This window comes from Vicia villosa, unplaced genomic scaffold (assembly GCF_029867415.1).
Source record: "Vicia villosa cultivar HV-30 ecotype Madison, WI unplaced genomic scaffold, Vvil1.0 ctg.000756F_1_1, whole genome shotgun sequence".
NCBI lineage: Eukaryota > Viridiplantae > Streptophyta > Magnoliopsida > Fabales > Fabaceae > Vicia > Vicia villosa.
Genome location: NW_026705338.1, coordinates 133,893 through 156,162, shown reverse-complemented (window position 1 = coordinate 156,162; position 22,270 = coordinate 133,893). Strand labels below are relative to the sequence as shown.

The following is a 22,270-nucleotide window of genomic DNA, read 5'->3' as shown; positions in this document are numbered from 1 at the left end:
TGTTTTTATCACTTAGGCCCATTTAGTTATATCTCTCTAATTACTCAATTAAGCCAAATAACACAAACACACACTCATAATTAAATACTTAAATAATTATTATATCACATAATAACTAAATAAATAAAGAATTATTAAAAATGCCAAACAATATAATTACTAAAATAATAGCGAATAAAATGGGGGTGTTACAAAACTCAGTTTTTATTTAAAAGGTTTTTCCTGTTCTTTTAGTCTTTCTGATTATTTGTATAAAATAAAAGTCGGTGGCGACTCTTGCTTAACCGCGACATTTCAGATAAAAGTCATTTCACCGTATTACACTTGGGAATCAAATAACCCTCATTGAATAGGGAAAACCAAAATCAAAGAAAACTCTTGATCCCATGCCAAATTATTGATTAAAGATACATGATGTGCAAAATGATCTAGTGGAAGTATGCAGATGAAATGAAAAGTCTAAACCAAAAAATTTGATAAAAGGTAAGACAAATTTAAGGTATGACAATTACCATTCAACATGTATTTCATAATTATAGCACCAATGCATTAGTATTTGAGATGACTATATTTATAGAAGAGTGATATGAGACAATTAACACACGCGGATGATAAAAGCATAAAAGTCATGAGATTGGGGAAAACAAGGTAAACTTTACTCCACTAATGCAAGAGTTCATAGGTCTTATTGTTGTATATGAGATTGGAGTATAATTTATTGAACACACAACCAATCAAATTAGTCTAGTTTTACATAAGATATCCTTTATCTATCAACTTTACTTTTATTTAAGTAATCCTTATATTAGTAGTAAAAAAAAAACTACTTTATATTTAAAACTTGTAAAGAAATCCATAATTGAGAGACATCCTTTCTTTATATGCATCATATTTGAATTTGAAGCACAAAAAGAAAACCTCAACTTATCCATCTCACCAACATACACATTTCAAGTCATTTTTATTTAATTTTCACATGATTCAAAAGACTTGTCTCTTTCCTTCCATTCAATTACATTGCTTGATTGAGCCACTACAAATTTGGAATCAATATATGAACAACACAAGTTATCCATACTCATCTCACCAACATCACATGAGACAGAACACAATCCTTAACTTGATCTTATGTTATGTCTATACCATAAATTAGAATCATGTAATCACAACCTTAATAACTTGGAAAGAAAACATTCACCTTAATTACATCCGATTCAAATTGAAAAAAAAAAAAAAAACCATAATAATAGTTCTACATAAGGGTCTTCTTCTTCAGGTTGAAGATTATCTTGAAGAATTTCTTACAACTCTTGTACTTCTCTTTATAGACTCAATTCTCTGAAGCCTTATTTGTTCTCTAAATTTCGCTATGAATTCATCAGCTTTTTTATCCACATCAGGTCCTTCTTCACCAACAGAATAAGAGCAAGAAGTTTCCTCTGTTTTTGAACAACTTTCTTCACTCTGTTTTCGTTCTACAATATCTTCATCTTCTTCACTCTCCGTTTCTTCTTCCTCTGTTTCCATAATCACCCTTTTCTCTGTAGAATATTCCTTTTGTTCTTCATCTTCATCTTCTTTTTCATTCATTCCTTCTTCTATAGAATTTTTCATTGCTATGTTTCTTCCATTTTTCTCACCATATCTTGATTTCATGAAGATTGGTTTCTGATACATTGGTGGCGGTGGAGGTGGTGGCGGAGGAGGAAAACAAGACTTATAATTAAAACTCTTTTTCTTTATCGAATCTTCCGCGTCCTTCGCAATTGATTCCGAAGGAGTGAATTTCATCGAAGAAGCTTCCACCATTGAAGCCTTCGAAGCTTTTTCAATAGCTTCTTGTTTAGGTTCCATCATTCTCGCTGATGCTGATCTCGATCTCCACGGAATAGGAGAAGCAAGCACAACGTTCTCTATCTCTTTTTCTTTCATCTTATCTTCAACAACACCTTCAAATTCTGCATAGTTTCTTACTCTGTTAAACGAATTGCTCGAAAATCTTTTCAACCCTGTTTTCGACAACCCATCACCAGATTGAGATTGGAAAACAGAATCATCATCAGATAAACGAGATTTCAAGCTTCGAACAGGCAAAAGCAGAGGCTTTTCGATTTTTTCGATACTGTCACCACTCTGTTCATCTTCAAAAACAGAGTCTTTTACCTGTGGAGCAACAACAACCATGGGTTTGTTTCTGAAGTGTTGATTCTGATTACTCCATGTTTGTAGCTTCATAATTTCATCAGACTCTGCAGATTGATTCTGATGATCAGTTTCGTCTTCGAAAAACGACGAAACTTGTAGAAACCGAGAAACCATTGTTTGTGCAGAGTCGAATTTTGAGTTATTGTTGTTGTTGTCTTTGTCGTGTTCTTGGTTTCTACGGCTGAACAAACCGTAGGAGATAGCGATACCAACGAAAAGAAGATGAAGGAGTTCCCAGTTTCTTGTGAGGAGATTCTGGTTGATGAAATCAGGAGCTTGAGAAGGAAAAAGTGGAAGAATAACGAAGAATATGAGAACTATGGTGGCTTTGTAGACAAAATTGTAAGAAAATTTGTTTGGGTCTTGTTGGTTTTGTTTAACATTATCGGTTGTTTTTTGAGGTTTTTGAGGTTTGGTGGTTTGTATTGAATCTGACATTGGAAGATGAAGGGTTTGAGGGAGGAGAGGTGGAAGAGTTAGAGGTTGAGGAAAGGAAGAAAGAGGAAAGAAGGTGTGGATTTATAGGAAGAAAAAGTGGTGTGTAAGTTTGAAGATTTTGCATTTGTTTTTGATGAAAATTAAAACCGGTGTCAAAAGATGAAAATGTGAAGCATAGTATTGCCTTTATTCCATTGGAACTTTCTCTTTCCTTCTCACCACTTGCTTTCGGTTCTAAATGAAAATGCTTTGTCTAGAATTTAGGTCATTTGTAGATGAATAGCTTCCACCTTTGGTTAAGTGGAATTTGAATGTTAAATTCACTAGATTATACAAGTGTTTTTGGGTTTTTAATATGTTCTTCTACAAAAGTTATTTATATTGGGTTTCTCAAACATTAAATATAAGCATAAGCATATCTTTTAGTTAGATGAAGCTTTTAGTTGTTGTATTTAAGAAGCTTAAACACCAAAATATGAAGAGTATAATTAACATTAAATGACAAATTAGTACACAAATGATAGATTGTGATGCTACAACCCTTATTTGCTAAAGCACCATTGTGTTTTAGCACCTTTGGTTTTCCGGTTTTAAATAAGTACTCTCATGTTTTTGTTTCTTCTACTTTGATTTCATCGTAGGAATGTTTCACACCCTAATCCATGGAATTTTTACTGTACTGCCATATATCATACATCTGAAATTAAAATATTAAAATGTCCGTTTTGAAAAAAATTGTCTAGAATGCCGCACTTGTTGATGTTGTTTGCCCATCCATTGGGCTAGTGTATGCTGACTTATTTTCCCTTCATGTGTTTGCTGATCCATTGGCCGAGGGACTTCATGTGCTGATTCGAGCCATTAAAATAATAACAAAAAAATGAAAAAAAAAAATTAAAATATTAAGGCGCTCGATCAATGGATGGGAGAGTACATTAAGGAAAAAAAAACATCATACACTCGGCAATTGGATGGGCGAGCAGCTTCAACAAGTGTGGCATCCTGACAAATTTTTTTCAAATTCTAACATTTTTGTATTGTAATTTCAAATGTGTGGCAGGACAATAAAAATTCCCTAATCGACGCCACAATCAGGTGCTAGCCTCAAGGGCAGCAACTATATAGAGTGATTTGCCACTTCTTCATATCTATATTATCCAAACAAAAACAATTACGGAGTTAAAAATTTTTGTTGTTAGTAAATCAAATCCTAAATTGATTAGAAGTTAGTTAAGATGGTGGTTAAATTGTTATAACTAACACTGTTATTTATTAACTAATAGATAAGTTAGTTAGTTAGTTTTGTGACATTGCATAAAATATTTAGCTCATTTTTTATGATTACTAAGCCTGCATTGTACTATTTTTATTTCTTTTTAATTCATCTCTTATTTCTTTTCCCTTTCATTTTTGGAAGAGCAAGAAAGCTCTTGCTCTAACATATTTGGCATCACGAAGCTCGATTCTTGATTATGTAGAATACAAAAATTCATAAAAAAATTATTCATCATCAACCAAGTAAAAGTGTTTGGTGGTGATGGTCTTCCAAACACATTTTTAATTCTTGATGGCGAGAATTGGAAGAGATAATACAAACAAATGAGAGCTTTGTTTGGCTATCAAGACACACTTGAAGTGGTGGCCAATAGAATTCAAGAGCTTTATGCAAATGCAATGGAGGCATAAAAGAATGCTAATCAGGAAGATAAAAAGAAGAATTACAAGGCTATGTACTCGATACATGCAACAATAGATGCTGCCAATTTTGACAAATTTGCTCATGTTGAAATTGCAAAGGGGACATGAGATATTTTGATCAAATACTAAGAAAGAGGTGACAAAGTGAAGCTGCAATCATTGAGAAGGCAGTATGTATTACTATAAATGGACAAGAATGAAATAATTGAAGCCTATGCACCAAAGATTCAAGGCTTGGTTCATACAATGAAAAGTTGTGATGAAGAGGTGAGTGAAAAAAGGTTAATCGAAAATGTGATGAGCACACTCACTCCTCATTTTGATTATGTGATAGTTGATATAAAAAAATATGCCACTTTAGCAACTATGAAGATGAAGGATCTCATATGATCACTAGAAGCACGTGAGTTAGCTATGGCATCTAAGGTTTGGTCACCTTAAATTTATATCCCTTAATAAATTAATCAATTAAGGTATGATGCTAGGTTTGCCAAGTTTCACAATGTTTTATAAGATGTGTGATGGTTGGTTGGTTGGTAAGAAACTTAAGCTCAATTTACTAATGAGGCCATCCATTGTGCTAGCAGTTGTCAACTCAGATGTGTGTCAACCTTTTGAGGATCCTTGTTGCCTTCATAAAAAATATAAATGTTTGATTTCTATTGGAAGATCATTGTCGCCCTCAGAGTCAATATAAATGTTGGACTTCCATTGGAAGATCCATGTTGCCTTCAACTGCAATATAAATGTTAGACTTCCATTGGAATATAGTTTTTCCCTCAGAGACAATATAAATGTTTTACTTGCATTGGAAGATCCTTCTGCCATCTAAGGCAATATAAATGTTGGACTTCTGTTGGAAGATCCTTGTAGCCCTCATAGATAATATAAATTTTGGACTTCCATTGAAAGATTCTTGCCTCCCTCAGAGGTAATATAAATGTTTGACTTCCATTGAAAGATCCTTGTCGTCTTTATAGGCAAAATAAATGTTAGACTTCCATGGAAAAATCCCTGCTGACTAAGGAGCAATACATCAACCTAAAAGTCTCGCGTGAGGGACTCAACGTAAAGTCTTTTATGAGGGATTCAACTTAAATTCTCGCTTGAGGGATTCAACTTAAATTCTCCTCTGAGTAACTCAACTTAAAGTCTCGACTGAGAGACTCAACTTAAAGTATTGCCTAAGGGGCTCAACTTAAAGTCTCTCCTGATTGACTTAACTTAAAGCCTAGTCTGAGGGACTCAAGTTATAATATCGCCTTATGGACTCAACTTTAAGTCTCTCCTCAGGGATTCAACTTATAGTCTCGCCTTAGGGACTCAAATTAAAGTCTCACTTAAGGGACTCAACATAAAGTCTCGCTTGAGGAACTCAACCTAAAGTCTCGCCTAGGGGACTCCATGTAGAGTTTTGTAGGGGGTATGAAACTAAATCACTTTGTCCTTTATAAAATACCGATCTTGAAGGATTATGTAATGATATACTTGCAAGGGATATACAAGAGGTGACACAAGATTCACCAAAGACAAGTGGATAACACCCATCACTCCAAAACATGTCCAATAGTCACTCATTTGTTGGAATGTGCACCTATTTATTAAAAGGTGTGCTCGTTTATCATAAGGTGCACACATCGTATGAAAAATGTCTCCTTTTTATTGAGTTACTCGCCCACTTACAAAAAAAAGGGGAATAACATGTCTATACTCCGGAACAACATGAGAGGCATTCAAACAAGAGGGCCACATTATATAAAATAATAAAGGAAATAATCACACACTTTGCATGCTCTTGGGAGATGGAAGTGTTGTTACTTCTTTTTTGGAGTCTAAGATCTAGATCCAAGATATTCCTATAAATACCTCAACCATGAGGTTGACATTCAATTCACTCATAAAACACGATATACAAAGCATCTCACTTCCCCTACATGAGCTTGCTCTAAAACCTTAATCCTAAAAACTTCTAGTAGTCCTACACAACTAGGTTTTTTGCTCATTATATGTTTAGCAAGTACACGAAATTTCAACACCTTAATAGGATTGATGCTACACAAAAAAATATGTTGATCGGCTAATCAAATGGTTTAAGATAAAAGCATGCACCCCTACATCAACACATATTGAAGAAAATTTTAAACTAGAGAAAGGAGACAAAGAATAAAAGGTGGACTCCACAAATTTCTAGTAGATTGTTGGTTCTTTGAGATATTTATGCAACTGGTCAAACACTTGTTGTTTGGGTTAAATATACGGTACCCCTGCAATGTTAGCAAGATTCGGTTTTCCCTCTGTAAAAAAATTAGATTCTCCCTTGAAATGTTAAGATTCTATGACTTTTGCCCCCATAGCGTACAAGTTACCCCCCTATAATGTGAGCGAGTGTTGTTTTACCCCCTAGATTGAGTGTTCCAATTTTACATTTAGGAGGCAAAACAAAATAATCTTTACATTACAAGGGGGAATCCAAAAAAATATATTACAAAGGGGTAATGTGAAACTCGCCTACATTGTCGGGGGTATCATATATTTAACTATTGATTTTTTGATGGTTTGGTGAGCAGATTTATGTATGATCCCGGGAAAACACATATCATTGCGACAAGAAGAGTATTGAGGTATTTGAGAGGCATAATGGACTATAGAACTTTGTTTTTTACATCTGCAAAGAACTATGAAGCAGAGATCATTTGATACTCAGATGCAAACTAGTGTGTTGATAAAAGTTTATATGAAAAGCACCCCAAGATACTAATTTAAGTTTCTTAATTCACCAATTTTTTTGTGCTCAAGAAAATAACAAGTTGTGGCTCTTTCATCATGCGAATCAAAGTAAATAACTCGATCATATGTTGCATATTAAACCTATGAATGTAACTAGTTCTATTGGATTTGAAAATTGAAGTCAATAAGTCAATTAAAAAAGAAATTGATAACAAGTCAACCATAAATTTAGTAAAGAACCCAATTTTGTTTGGTTGGAGCAAATATATTGAGGTAAGGTTCTACTTGTTGAGAGATAAATTTAATCAAGAAAAGCTAGAGGTTTCAAACTACTCTACCTTTACACTTGTTGCATATGTGTTAGTCAAAAGGTTGAAGAGAGACAAATTTCTGGTTTTAAGAAATGCATTAGATGTATTCTTTGTGGAATAAGTGATTATAGAATTGAATTCAGAGAAAATGTTGTTAGTAAATTCAATCCTAGATTGATTAGAAGTCAGTTAAGATGGTGGTTAGATAGTTATAACTAAGTTTATCATTAGTTAACTAATTAAGAAGTAAGTTAATTAATAGTGTGACATTGTATAAATGATACAACTCATTTTGTATGATCATTAAGTATAATTGAATGCAATTCACTACTTTTATTCCTCTCAATTTATCTCATATTTCTTTGTTTCCTTTATTTTTTACTCTAACAATTTTAAATTGTGGAAGCAATAGATTTAAACACCAATGAAAAAGTCCAAACACAATAGGAATTGAACATATGTGGAAACACTTTAACTCCTCTTAAAAGAATGAATGTGAAGGTCATGTAGTTGTTAAGGCGGGTGTTGTATTTGGAATGAGGAATGAAATGAAATAACTTATGCTAATGGTTTCTTTTGGTTTAGATGAAAAAACTGATGATTTTATTTTAAAGAAAAATGTTAACTTCCCTCCTTATGTATGATAAGTTAACAAACCGAATATGAATTTCTATTTTTTTTTTTTAAATTGTGCATTGATTTTTTTAAAAGTTAAAAACGTTTTTAAACATAAATTTTTCAATTAACCGAGACATCTTTTAAAAAAATATTGAGTTTATTTATTCTGATCGGTAATCATGAGTGGAAGTATTTATATTCGGTCAAAAACTTATTTAAAAGTCAAAGACTCATCCAAATAAGTGAGAGAGACATCACATATTCATTCAAAACTTTAAAGTAATGGGTATATGGATCTTCTCACTTGTAAAGTGTTCAATCTCTATTTTTCTAAATTATGTGAGACTTACACAACTCACACTTGTTTCTCAACAATTTCCTCCTCAAGTGTGACTTCATCCACTATGTTCCCCTTCAAGCGGAGGCTCTTTCACCACATACTTGAATCGCGGTTGATAAACACTCTTACCACATTACAGACACTTCAACAGGACACGTCGTCTGACCACCTCCATGTCGGAAAGACTTTCTATACAAGGAGTCGATTCCTTACTCAAACCACCGACTCTAATATCACTAATGAGTCATATGAAGGAAAACATCTACGTTGGATCAAAGACTTATTTAAAAGTCAAAGACTCATCCAAACAAGTGAGAGAGACATCACATATTTATCCAAAACCTTAAGACTCTAAATGTTCAACATCACTCCACTTTTCTATTCAATATAGGACTTACACAATTCAAATTTGTTTGTCAATAGATTTGAGGTCAAAGAAATGACTATTGCATTATGATAATCACACAAGACTTTTAAAGGAAAGAGTGGAAGGTTCTGCTCAATAGGTCCATGACACCAAGTCAGTAGAGTTTTGAGGAACATATGCAAAAATGGTCCATATACATGCATCTATAATAGTTGCAAAACTCATATGGATAATAGAGAATGAACTAAAAGGGACAAGTTGGGAATAAAAAATAATGTAAGGTACAAGTAGTTAGCGTTGGATTTAGTCATATGATTCTACTTTTGGACTGTATATGATGTGTTTCATCCCATTTACATGACAAAAATAAAAAGCAAAATTCCAACATGTGTTAGGGAATGTTTTTCTTACCTTTAATAATTTTCTAACATTTCATATCTTGATTTTGGCTAGCTTCTGTAATCAGATTCTCTTAAATGTTACGCAGTGAGTGAACAAATGTGGATGCTAAAGATTGTTTCTTAACACCATTGTTTAATTTGGAAAAGGTGATGGAATGGAATAATCTCATAATCGATCTCAGTTAGTGATTTGTCTAATCATGCACACATTGAATATTTGATGAGTCATTGCAAGTTTGGATTTATTTTTGAGAAGAATGAAAAGTGATTTTGAAGATTTTTGAGCCTAAAATGCCAACTTTGTTAGTTCATTCACCTAGAATTGTCTAAACATTTTTTCAGTGCTACCATCACTTGTCATTTCCTTTTAATTATTTTGAGAAAATTTTCTTTTTGTGAACTAGGATAACTAAGGGTGTGACAGATCAATAGAATATTGCAGATTATATTTTTTATTATTTATAATATTTTTATTGGGATGCTACTATTAATAGACATTGGGTTAAATATGCTCCATCCTTTACAGCTAAAGACCAAGAACTAATTTTGTGCTAACTTTTTTGTCTCTAGAGAATGAATGAACAAAGACACAACACTAGTTGGAGAAAAAGTAGCAACTAAAATGGATGATGTTGCTTAATTATAAAGGATGCATATAGTTGATAGACAGTAGGTTTGAACTAACAAATTTTCACTTTTCTGTATTAAAAAAAGAAAAACAATGTTCAGTATAAAATTAATATTTTTTAATGCGAAGATGGAACAATTTTAATTATTCTAAAATTGCACATTAAATGTCGCATTATTCTAGTTAAGCTAATAAATATATGTGCAGAAATGTGAATAGGAAATCTGTGACATCTATCTGAGTCATTTGTAAAAAGATGAAATCTACACGTTATAAAATTACTACTATTACAAATAATATATTTTATAATAATAATTTCACTCCGCTTCATAAAAAAAACTGAGATACATATACACGCCATGATTTTTTCTTTAAAAAACAATCTATTCTGTCAGTTTTACAAAAATAATTGAGGGCTACACTCATTCAAATACATAGTTTTTGTTTTTATTTTTTTAAAAATGACGTTTTCTTTTTATTTTAGTTTTTATTTGAATATTAAATTATTTATTCTTTCGGTTTGTCTAATAGCCGAGGGTTAAACTACACAAATTTAATTATAAAAGTATACGTTCACTAAGTTTTACTCTAATTCATATGTATAACCATACTCTTAAATAACATGTTTTGAGATGAATTACAAGACAATTTTTTTTTTTCCGATTATGTGTTGTTGCTCTTCTAACATCTAACTTTAACAAATCAATTTTCTGTTCTTGCAATCTATTTTACATAATGAATGTTGTTTTTCTTGTTGTTGTTGGTGTTTCAACCTCTTGCCAATGAAAGGTAAAAAAAATATTATATTTTGAAATAACTACACAATATTGTCCATCAAAGAAAACATTATATAATTTATTGTTTTTTCTATCGACAATATTGAAAAATTTATTTCTAATCATACTGCTTTATTTTGAATACAGTTAATTGTTTGATTATTGCAATTAGGGGGTGGGAATAGGCTGGATCGAGTTAGGCTTTGCCAAACCTGAGTCTGACCTGCTAAAAATGTTAAAGCCTAAGTCTGTCATGTGGCCTATCATAGGCTTATTTTTGGACCTGAGTCTGACTTTTTTAAAGGTCTGATTAGCATGTCAGCCTACTTAAAAGCATATTTTATTTGAACATATGTAAATAAGAAATTCAATTAATGTTTTTATAGACTAAAAAACTAAAATATCAATGGTAAAGTTTGTTTGTATTGACTTATCTGATCTTACCTATTAACATAAGTATTGTAAGACTATTTGTTTAGGAAAACTTATGAAAATAACTTATGACAAAGTTCATAAGGTGTTTTCAGCCTATTATAATAAATTCTTCAAGATAATTGAGTTTTATTTTTGTTATCTGAGTGTTATTTTTGTATATTAATTAAAAGTACAAAACACAATATAACTATAATAATAAAATTAGTCATATTTATTTATATAGGTCGCGGCCTGTTAGGCTTAAAAGGTTTTTTTTTTTGTCTGAGGCCTAGCCTTTTTAATTAAATAGACTTATAAAAAAGTCTAGGATTTTTTTACTTAAAAAAAATCTGGCCTATCCTAGGCTAGTGTAAGTTATGCTGTAGAACCCCTTTAGTTAGTCTGACCTATTCTCACCCCTAATTGCAATACACGAAGAATCAATTAATGATAAAAATTGAAAAAAGAAACAATACATATTTTTTTTCTTTTTTTTTCTATTCAATATTTTTTTGCAATAAATGTAATCTACTACCTCAGTTGATTTTGGAACCGAGGGTAAAAGTTTCCATTTTAGTTTATTTTTTATTTAAAAAGAAATAATATCTACCCTAAGTTTTAGGTCGAGGAAAAAGTAATTCAGTCTTGTCTCAATATATCTTTGTTGTTCATTTATAAAATAATAACGCTCAAGATATTGCCAACATATCAATTCACAAGAAATATTCTACATCAAATTAAAACGCGAACACCACCACTAGGACGCTATGTTGTGAAATTCAAATATTGATAATGAAAGAATTTGTCCTGAAATAATTTTGGTTTAAGTTTGATTTTCTTACATAATCTCTAATCATATAACTTAAAAGTTATTTTATTTGTCTAATCCTTATTTATTTTATATCAAAAACAATACATGCAATATCTAATATTTATTCTTTTCCAAGATTTAAAAAAACGAGGTTCTAACATTTGATTTTCATCCTAAATTGATAGTGATAATGATGAATCGAATTTAAAATTTATCAAACTTATAAATTGAAATAAGAACAATATAAAATATATATTTTTGAATATATATATATATATATATATATATATATATATATATATATATATATATATCCTCGATTATGCTAATAATCGAGAGGTAAAGCAGCGTTTAAAAAAAGGAATATGCAGTTGTTAAGGATCAGATTTATTATAAATTTAATTTTTTTCGATGGAACAATAACTAAGGGGTAAAATAGATCTTTTATAACGTCATCAGATCTCCCGTTTTTAAAACCGAGATAACATCTCATATTCAATCGAGATTAAACATGTTTTTTTTAATAGTGTATATGTTATTTTATTTATTGTTGTATATGATGAGTAGGTGACGCTGGGTAGAAGTGTACATTAGGAAGACTCGTGGGCAATGAATCTGATTCCTATCTTCCTTTGAATATTTTGTAAGAATATGAGTTTGAGTTATGATGCCCTTTACTGCAGCATTAAGAAAACTCAAAATATAGAATATTTATGTGAAAATGTGAAATGTTACACTAGCTATCTCACATTAATTTTGATGGTCTGAAATGATATAGCAGCTATCTCACAAACTTGGACTCAATCCCTATTTATTTCAATTTTTTCAACTTTAAATCATAAACATTGTATTAATTTATTGACAAAATAATAAAAGTGTACATATTAAAATAATATCTTAAAAAAAAGTAAAATATCTCTATATAAAAAATTAACTGGTGGTTGAAGGATCATTTAATTATAAATTATTAAATATTAATTATTATCTTTTGAAATATAATCTATTAAGTAAATTAATTGAATTAAAATTTTTTATTTTTTAAATATAAGAGGTGCGAAAATTGCTTGCTTATTGTCCTAAAAAATTAGTAAAAAAAACTAATAGTATGTCGAAAACTCTTTGTCTTCAATAGTACGTACTTCTCGCCTTAATTAAACTTAATTTGCCATTTGGCAATTTAACTAGGTGCAGTTTTAGTATATTTTATATATTGGAAAAAGAATTGTATTTTAATTGATTGTGTTTCGAAAAAATAGTTGATATTTGAGGATTTATACTTCAATATGATCTACCATTCACTATGAATTGATATTTTGTTAGACTTGAGGTGACAACTAAAATTTGAACTCTCATAGTGAGAGTTGTATACAAGAGTTTCTTGTAGCTATTACCATTTTATAATATATCAAAATAAAATATAATAAAAATAAAATGGTTATGATTAAAAGTATAGAGAGATAGTTGTAAATAAGAATTAAGAGATCTAAATTCACTATGTCATTGTAATTTTGATTTTGGTGATTGATAAATAATTTAACAAGTATATTAAATTTATTGTTAAATAATAATATTTATAATAAATTCGTCTTCACAATAATTGTTTAATTGCAACACGACAATATTATGTTACATAAAAAGACTTTAGGTCACTACAAAAAATCACGTCTGTAGCGACGTGGATATCATGCCACAACATGTAAAACCACGTCAGAACCTAAAATTAGCGACATGAAAGCATACGTCGCCTGGGAGTGCGTGGGAACTTTATTGTGTTGTGTATATCACGTCACAACTTTGTGACATGGAAGGCACGTCGCTAATTCTGCACAATTACCAAACCAACATCTGCAACTGGGACAGACAATGTCTGCAAAAAGCAGGATGGCACAGTACACGAAGAAAAGTTGTGGCGTGTTTTCCATGTCACTGATTTATGACATGTAAATCACGTCGCTAATTTTGAAATTATTTTTTAAAGTTGCGACGTGATTTACAAGTCACAAATCAGTGACATGGAAAACACGCCACAAATATTAAAATGTTTTTAAAAAAAAATATGATTTTTATTATTATAAAAAAAATTTTATTATGAATATTATTTGTTGGAAATTAATAAATATTAATAAAAATATTTATTTAATTAAATTAATAATAATAATAATAATAATAAACTAAATACAAAAATATATTAAACTACTAAAATAAATTATATTTATAATATAATATCCAAAATACTACTATATAATAATAAATAAAATTTTGTTATCTCACACAATTTTAATTTAAAATAAAAATAAAATTCATCCTAAAAAATCATCACCGGGATCGGGATAATTATCAAGGTTGAAATCATCATCATTCTCTTGCTCAGTGTCAGCTGCTCCCACGTTTCCTCTAGACGGTTGACCACCACTTTGTTGAGACTGCATAAATAACCGCATTTGTTGTTGCATCTCTGCTTGCATCTCTGCTTGCATCTTCGCCATTGCCTCTATTTGCCGTTGTTGCCCCTCCACTTGTGCTTTTAGCGCCGCCTCACGTTCATCCATTTGGGCCTTTAGCTCCGCCTCACGTTGCGCTAACTCGCGTCTCGCCTCAGTTAGAGCCAACTGTCTTATTGTTTCCATTACTTGCGGTGTCAATTGTGTTGGACGTGACGATCCTTCCCCATCTCTAACTCTTTGAAATAAATTTCGATCACCACTTCTCAAGCTTCCCGCCAAATTTCCCGCACCAAAAAAACATCCATTAGGCCCTTTTCCGTCAACGACTTCACTCCAAATATAAAAATCAACATCTGGATGAAGCGGCTCTCCTTCTCTAGGAGTATATTTGGGATTAGCGACCAAAAAATCCACAAGCTTTGTTTGATAATTCTCCTACACATAAAATAGAATAAAAATTATGTATATATAACTTAAATTAAATTATATTAAATAATAAATTGAAAATTAGTTGCCACGTGAGTTACATGACACAACATCAAAGTTGCCACATGAAAATCACGCCGAACTTTTTAGTTGCCACGTGAAAATAACATCACAAAATTGCCATTAAATATAAAAAAAATAATAAAAATTGAATAACTTACCAAAGCTTTTCGAGTACGCTCGTCAACCAAATCACCCGATTTTTTTGTCCTAGTTTCTTTAACCAACTCGATCATGAGTGGTTGTCTCCCCAACCTTTTAGCCTAAAAAATAAAATTAACTTTAATTAAAAAACAAATAATTAATCAAAACATAACTTTAAAAAGTGGAAATAATTACCATGCGTCGTGAATGTTCGTAAGTGCTTATACTTCCAACTGCATTAAGGTGACCTCCTTTTTCAGATGCCCTCATTTTTTTAGCATTCTCAGATTTAGCTTTAAATTCCTTTGAATTCCAATATGCAATAAGTTTCTCAAGAACTTCTTGGCCCAACCATCCGGGACGACTACCATCACGTTCCCAACGCTTTCTAACATTTCGCAACGTGTCAGAAAGTCTTTTTGATGTTCTGCTTAAATAATTTTTTTTAACAAGTTTCTCGCTCATTGGATCCCACGTACACTTTTCCTGAATACATTAAAATAAACTGTTAGAAAACTATAGTAAAAAAATTTTTAAAAACAATGACTCGAAAAAATATATTAATTGTACCTTAAAGCAATTAAACCAAGCATCTTTATTTGTAACATCTCCAAAAGTCGTCCAAGCTTCTTTATACATTTGCTGAATCACATAGTACACACACCTGGCAGCAGTCCGACTCGGCCCAAACCTAAACAACAATTATGTTAATTAGCATGCATTAAATATAAATTTATATTAAAAAAAGGAAATGTAAACTTAATAAAAATTTAATATATAAGATACTTGCGAATTTCCAGCGAGCCAAATATAATATCTACTGTCAATGATATGAATCTCACTCGGATCATCCTCCCCCTGAACATCATCACCATCAGACTGAACATCATCTTCATCCTGCACAGTATCATCCCCACCTGGCTCCACATGATCATCCTCGCGTGCAGGTATATGAGTGGGATGCGGGGTGTGGGATCCCCTAGTCTGCTGGAAGCGTGGGGGCCCCTGTGTCTGCTAGAAGGATAAGGGCACTTGTGTGGGATATGGAGTGTGGGATCCTCCAGTCTGCTGGAATCCTGGGGGCACCTGTGTGTTAGGTGGAAAGCTAGCAGATCCTCCAGTCTGCTAGAATCCTGGGGGCACCTGTGTGTTAGGTGGAAAACTATATCCTCCAGTCTGCTGGTATGATGAAAAACTAGGTCCTGCAGTCTGCTGAAACGGATAACTAAAGTCCATAGGTGGGCGAATAAAAGATGATGACCCAGACATAGGCCTCCCCTGAGAGGAGAGTAATGACGTAAGAGGTTGGATACTGGCCATGGACATGTAACCTGCTAACTGACTCTGTGGGGGGGGGGGGGCACACTGCTGTCTGAGGAGACTGGCATACTACTGCTCTTGGGCGTCGGGTCTTCTGACCCTTACCCTTATCAGATCGGGATGACATTTTACCTATTTATTGAGAATAAACAATTAATAAAATATATACATTCACACAAATATATTCAAACATGTTTTCATTAACACATTCAATAGATGGTTCATTAAGTAAAATTACATAAAACACATTCTCTTATAAATACATTTATTATTCTAAATCTACAGGCTCTTCATACATATCATTATCATCATTTGATGTGATACTATCCTCAGACCCAACGCCTTCGTGCTCTTCATTCACATTATCTTCAACCAACAATACAGAAGCATCAACTTCATACCCCTCATTTGTTATATCGGACAAATTGGTAATTTGCTCAACTGCAATGACATCATTAATTGGTCCAACTTCATCAACTTGGTAAGCAAGATCTTCCACTAGATCGTCAGTTTCAATATGGCCTATTGGTTTTGTTTTTATAACAACACACAACCCTCGCTTACGTGGCACAAATGAAGGATAAGGAACATAATAAACTTGCCTAACAAGATGTGACATTATGAAAGGGTCGTACTCTTTGTACCTTCGCTCCATTTGAATCTCAACAGTACCATATGTCTTGTCTATTTTTGTGCCTCTAGTTGGATCATACCATTCACAGTAAAACAAGACAACTTTATTCTCCGAGTCCAAGTAATTGTATACTAACTCGTGGATATGTTTAACAAAGCCATAGAAATCATCTTCACCCCCATCTGTAACTCCTTTTACGAATACACCACTATTTTTTGTTTTTTTCCCTTCAGTCCAAGTCTCAGTGTGAAATTTATATCCGTTCACGAAGTATGTGTGCCATTCGTTTGCGCTTAGAATAGGGCCTTCACACAAATTTCTCAAATGGAGTATTTCTGGTGTCGGTGTAACAATGCATGACAATTTATCCTTGAACCAAGATGGAAATTGTGCATGAATGACACTGGATGTTGGTTGTACACCGGTGCTTTGAAAATAGATGTTGTTAAATTCCCTATAAAAAAACACACTATAAGTTTCAAGGTAATAATATTTATACACTATAGATAAAATAATAGTTGGGTATACTTACTCAAGATACGGTTTAACTTCGACGCAGTTGATCAACACATGAACATGTGCGGATTGCATTTCTTGTTGGGTCAACCAATGAACACCTTTCTTTCCAGATGGACGACCTGGAAGCCCAAAGACTGATAAGGTGAATTGGCTTCTTTCGTTAACATTTACGGGATTCCTTATGATTCTTGGGGTTAACATCAAGTTGTTGAAATAGTGACTGCAAAAATGTGATGTCTCCCGATGCAAGTAATGTGAACATATGGATCCTTCAACTCTAGCTTTATTTTTCACGGATCTCTTAGAATCACCCATAAACCTTTCAAATGGATACATCCACCTATAATGAGCAGGTCCTCCAAGATAAGCTTCGTATGCAAGATGCACAGGTAGATGTTCCATGGAGTCAAAAAATCCAGGAGGAAATATTTGTTCCAACTTACAGAGAATGATTGGAATATTTTGGTCCAACTTAATGATATCATCCACTCTTAAAGTTGAGGCACAAATATCTCTAAAAAATTGACTGATTTCAGTCAGTGGATTAAGCACATGTTTTGGTAGAGAACCAAACGCAATTGGCATCAATTGTTCCATAAATATGTGGCAATCATGACTTTTCATGCCATGCAACTTCCCAGTGTTAGCGTCGGCACACCTTGCTAAGTTTGAAGAATATCCGTCGGGCATTCTCAATTCTTTTAACCATCTACAAACTGCTTTATCGCACAATAATTTTTCTCTCACAAATATAATTATTTAATTCTAAAATAATTATTAATTTTGAACACTTAAATTAAGTCAGATTTCAAAATTAGAAACATTAATCATTCAAAACTTAGATTAATTCATATTCATAAATATACAAAAAGCATTATATAACTAAAGAATACTAGAATTGCAAATAATAAAATAGTATTCAACTAATTACATGGTTCAAACAAATCAAAATAAATTCATCCCAGAAGGTCTAATCTAAGAAAACTTAGCCACTCATGATAAAATTATTCATAGCAACAAGTTTAAAAGAACGATACATAAATTTGGAGATGAAAAACCCTCAATCTTTACTCTTAAAATTCTTGCGGTCGTCAAATTGCTCTAGAAAATCTTCAACCCTTAAAAATTCTGCATTTTTTTTATAATGGACAAAAAACGCATTCAACTCGGACCATGATACAAAGCAATCGTGCTGGAATTTTTCTATTAGCTAATTCTTTTTGTTAGCTTTCATTTGTCTTTGGTCCAATCTAAATCAAAGTTACAAAATTTTAGATATGATCAAATTATTGAACACACGTCAAATATGTAAAATGTGCTGAAAATTTACAACTTTCTTCTATCTCAAATATTATCAAAAATTCATCTTCAAACCTTATCATTTTATTTAAAATACTATTAAATTTTTTTAAAACAACTAATAAAACTATATGATGAGTGAATGGAATCACTGAAATAGCTATAATAAAATATATGTTCTCTTCGGTGATAATATAAGCTACAATTACGATTTTTATTAGCTTTGATGTTTTTTTAAATACAAAAGTTGTATTAATTAAAAGTTTTCAAGCTTTGTTTGCGAGTTTGGAGGGGAGTAGAGGGAAGGGGAAGACTTCTGAAAACGTTTTTTTTTATAAAAAATATAGAAAAATATTTGATATTTTTGAAAAAATGACTTTGAATAGAATGATAAAATAATGTTTATCGTTACTATATTTTTAATTTTAAAATACTATAACAACATAAAAAATATTTGGAAAATTTATGTAAGCCTTCCAAAACTACCCAAAACCCTCCTTCAATATAAATTTCAAGTTCCCATAAATAATTTAACAAGTATATTAAATTTATCGTTAAATAATAATATTTATAATAAATTCGTCTTCATAATAATTGTTTAATTGCAACACGACAATACTATGTTACAGAAAGAGACTTTAGGTGGATTTGAAATCAAAAGAGACTTTATCGCACAATAATTTTTCTCTCACAAATATAATTATTTAATTCTAAAGTAATTATTAAATTTGAACACTTAAATTAAGTCAGATTTCAAAATTAGAAACATTAATCATTCAAAACTTAGATTAATTCATATTCGTAAATATACAAAAAGCATTATATAACTAAAGAATACTAGAATTGCAAATAATAAAATAGTATTCAACTAATTACATGGTTCAAACAAATCAAAATAAATTCATCCCAGAAGGTCTAATCTAAGAAAACTTAGCCATTCATGATAAAATTATTCATAGCAACAAGTTTAAAAGAACGATACATAAATTTGGAGATGAAAAACCCTCAATCTTTACTCTTAAAATTCTTGCGGTCGTCAAATTGCTCTAGAAAATCTTCAACCCTTAAAAATTCAACATTTTTTTTATAATGGACAAAAAACGCATTCAACTCGGACCATGATACAAAGCAATCGTGCTGGAATTTTTCTATTGGCTAATTCTTTTTGTTAGCTTTCATTTGTCTTTGGTCCAATCTAAATCAAAGTTACAAAATTTTAGATATGATCAAATTATTGAACACACGTCAATGATGTAAAATGTGCTGAAAATTTACAACTTCTTTCTATCTCAAATATTATCAAAAATTCATTTTCAAACCTTATCATTTTATTTAAAATACTATTAAATTTTTTTAAAACAACTAATAAAACTATATGATAAGTGAATGGAATCACTGAAATAGCTATAATAAAATATATGTTCTCTTCGGTGATAATATAAGCTACAATTACGATTTTTATTAGCTTTGATGTTTTTTTAAATACAAAAGTTGTATTAATTAAAAGTTTTCAAGCTTTGTTTGCGAGTTTGGAGGGGAGTAGGGGGGAGGGGAAGACTTCTGAAAACGTTTTTTTTTTTTTTTTAAATATAGAAAAATATTTGATATTTTTGAAAAAATGACTTTGAATAGAATGATAAAATAATGTTTATCGTTACTATATTTTTAATTTTAGAATACTATAACAACATAAAAAATATTTGGAAAATTTATGTAAGCCTTCCAAAACTACCCAAAACCCTCCTTCAATATAAATTTCAAGTTCCCATAAATAATTTAACAAGTATATTAAATTTATCGTTAAATAATAATATTTATAATAAATTCGTCTTCATAATAATTGTTTAATTGCAACACGACAATACTATGTTACAGAAAGAGACTTTAGGTGGATTTGAAATCAAAAGAGACTTTATCGCACAATAATTTTTCTCTCACAAATATAATTATTTAATTCTAAAGTAATTATTAATTTTGAACACTTAAATTAAGTCAGATTTCAAAATTAGAAACATTAATCATTCAAAACTTAGATTAATTCATATTCGTAAATATACAAAAAGCATTATATAACTAAAGAATACTAGAATTGCAAATAATAAAATAGTATTCAACTAATTACATGGTTCAAACAAATCAAAATAAATTCATCCCAGAAGGTCTAATCTAAGAAAACTTAGCCACTCATGATAAAATTATTCATAGCAACAAGTTTAAAAGAACGATACATGAATTTGGAGATGAAAAACCCTCAATCTTTACTCTTAAAATTCTTGCGGTCGTCAAATTGCTCTAGAAAATCTTCAACCCTTAAAAATTCAACATTTTTTTTATAATGGACAAAAAACGCATTCAACTCGGACCATGATACAAAGCAATCGTGCTGGAATTTTTCTATTGGCTAATTCTTTTTGTTAGCTTTCATTTGTCTTTGGTCCAATCTAAATCAAAGTTACAAAATTTTAGATATGATCAAATTATTGAACACACGTCAATGATGTAAAATGTGCTGAAAATTTACAACTTCTTTCTATCTCAAATATTATCAAAAATTCATTTTCAAACCTTATCATTTTATTTAAAATACTATTAAATTTTTTTAAAACAAATAATAAAACTATATGATAAGTGAATGGAATCACTGAAATAGCTATAATAAAATATATGTTCTCTTCGGTGATAATATAAGCTACAATTACGATTTTTATTAGCTTTGATGTTTTTTTAAATACAAAAGTTGTATTAATTAAAAGTTTTCAAGCTTTGTTTGCGAGTTTGGAGGGGAGTAGGGGGGAGGGGAAGACTTCTGAAAACGTTTTTTTTTTTTTTTAAATATAGAAAAATATTTGATATTTTTGAAAAAATGACTTTGAATAGAATGATAAAATAATGTTTATCGTTACTATATTTTTAATTTTAGAATACTATAACAACATAAAAAATATTTGGAAAATTTATGTAAGCCTTCCAAAACTACCCAAAACCCTCCTTCAATATAAATTTCAAGTTCCCATAAATAATTTAACAAGTATATTAAATTTATCGTTAAATAATAATATTTATAATAAATTCGTCTTCATAATAATTGTTTAATTGCAACACGACAATACTATGTTACAGAAAGAGACTTTAGGTGGATTTGAAATCAAAAGAGACTTTATCGCACAATAATTTTTCTCTCACAAATATAATTATTTAATTCTAAAGTAATTATTAATTTTGAACACTTAAATTAAGTCAGATTTCAAAATTAGAAACATTAATCATTCAAAACTTAGATTAATTCATATTCGTAAATATACAAAAAGCATTATATAACTAAAGAATACTAGAATTGCAAATAATAAAATAGTATTCAACTAATTACATGGTTCAAACAAATCAAAATAAATTCATCCCAGAAGGTCTAATCTAAGAAAACTTAGCCACTCATGATATAATTATTCATAGCAACAAGTTTAAAAGAACGATACATGAATTTGGAGATGAAAAACCCTCAATCTTTACTCTTAAAATTCTTGCGGTCGTCAAATTGCTCTAGAAAATCTTCAACCCTTAAAAATTCAACATTTTTTTTATAATGGACAAAAAACGCATTCAACTCGGACCATGATACAAAGCAATCGTGCTGGAATTTTTCTATTGGCTAATTCTTTTTGTTAGCTTTCATTTGTCTTTGGTCCAATCTAA

General features: G+C 30.8%; 1 protein-coding gene across 1 annotated transcript; it reads right to left on the bottom strand.

Annotated features, from left to right (window-relative positions):
* Window positions 1-942: 942 nt before the first annotated feature.
* On the bottom strand, window positions 943-2,954 carry LOC131630966 (uncharacterized). Its single transcript, XM_058901708.1, has one exon. The coding sequence runs from the start codon at window positions 2,641-2,643 to the stop codon at window positions 1,285-1,287; it is 1,359 nt and encodes a 452-aa protein (XP_058757691.1). The 5' UTR covers window positions 2,644-2,954; the 3' UTR covers window positions 943-1,284.
* Window positions 2,955-22,270: the final 19,316 nt, after the last annotated feature.

Coding starts and splice junctions, on each gene's coding strand:
- LOC131630966 (XM_058901708.1), bottom strand. CDS start 2,643: ATGTCAGATTCAATACAAACCACCAAACCTCAAAAACCTCAAAAAACA.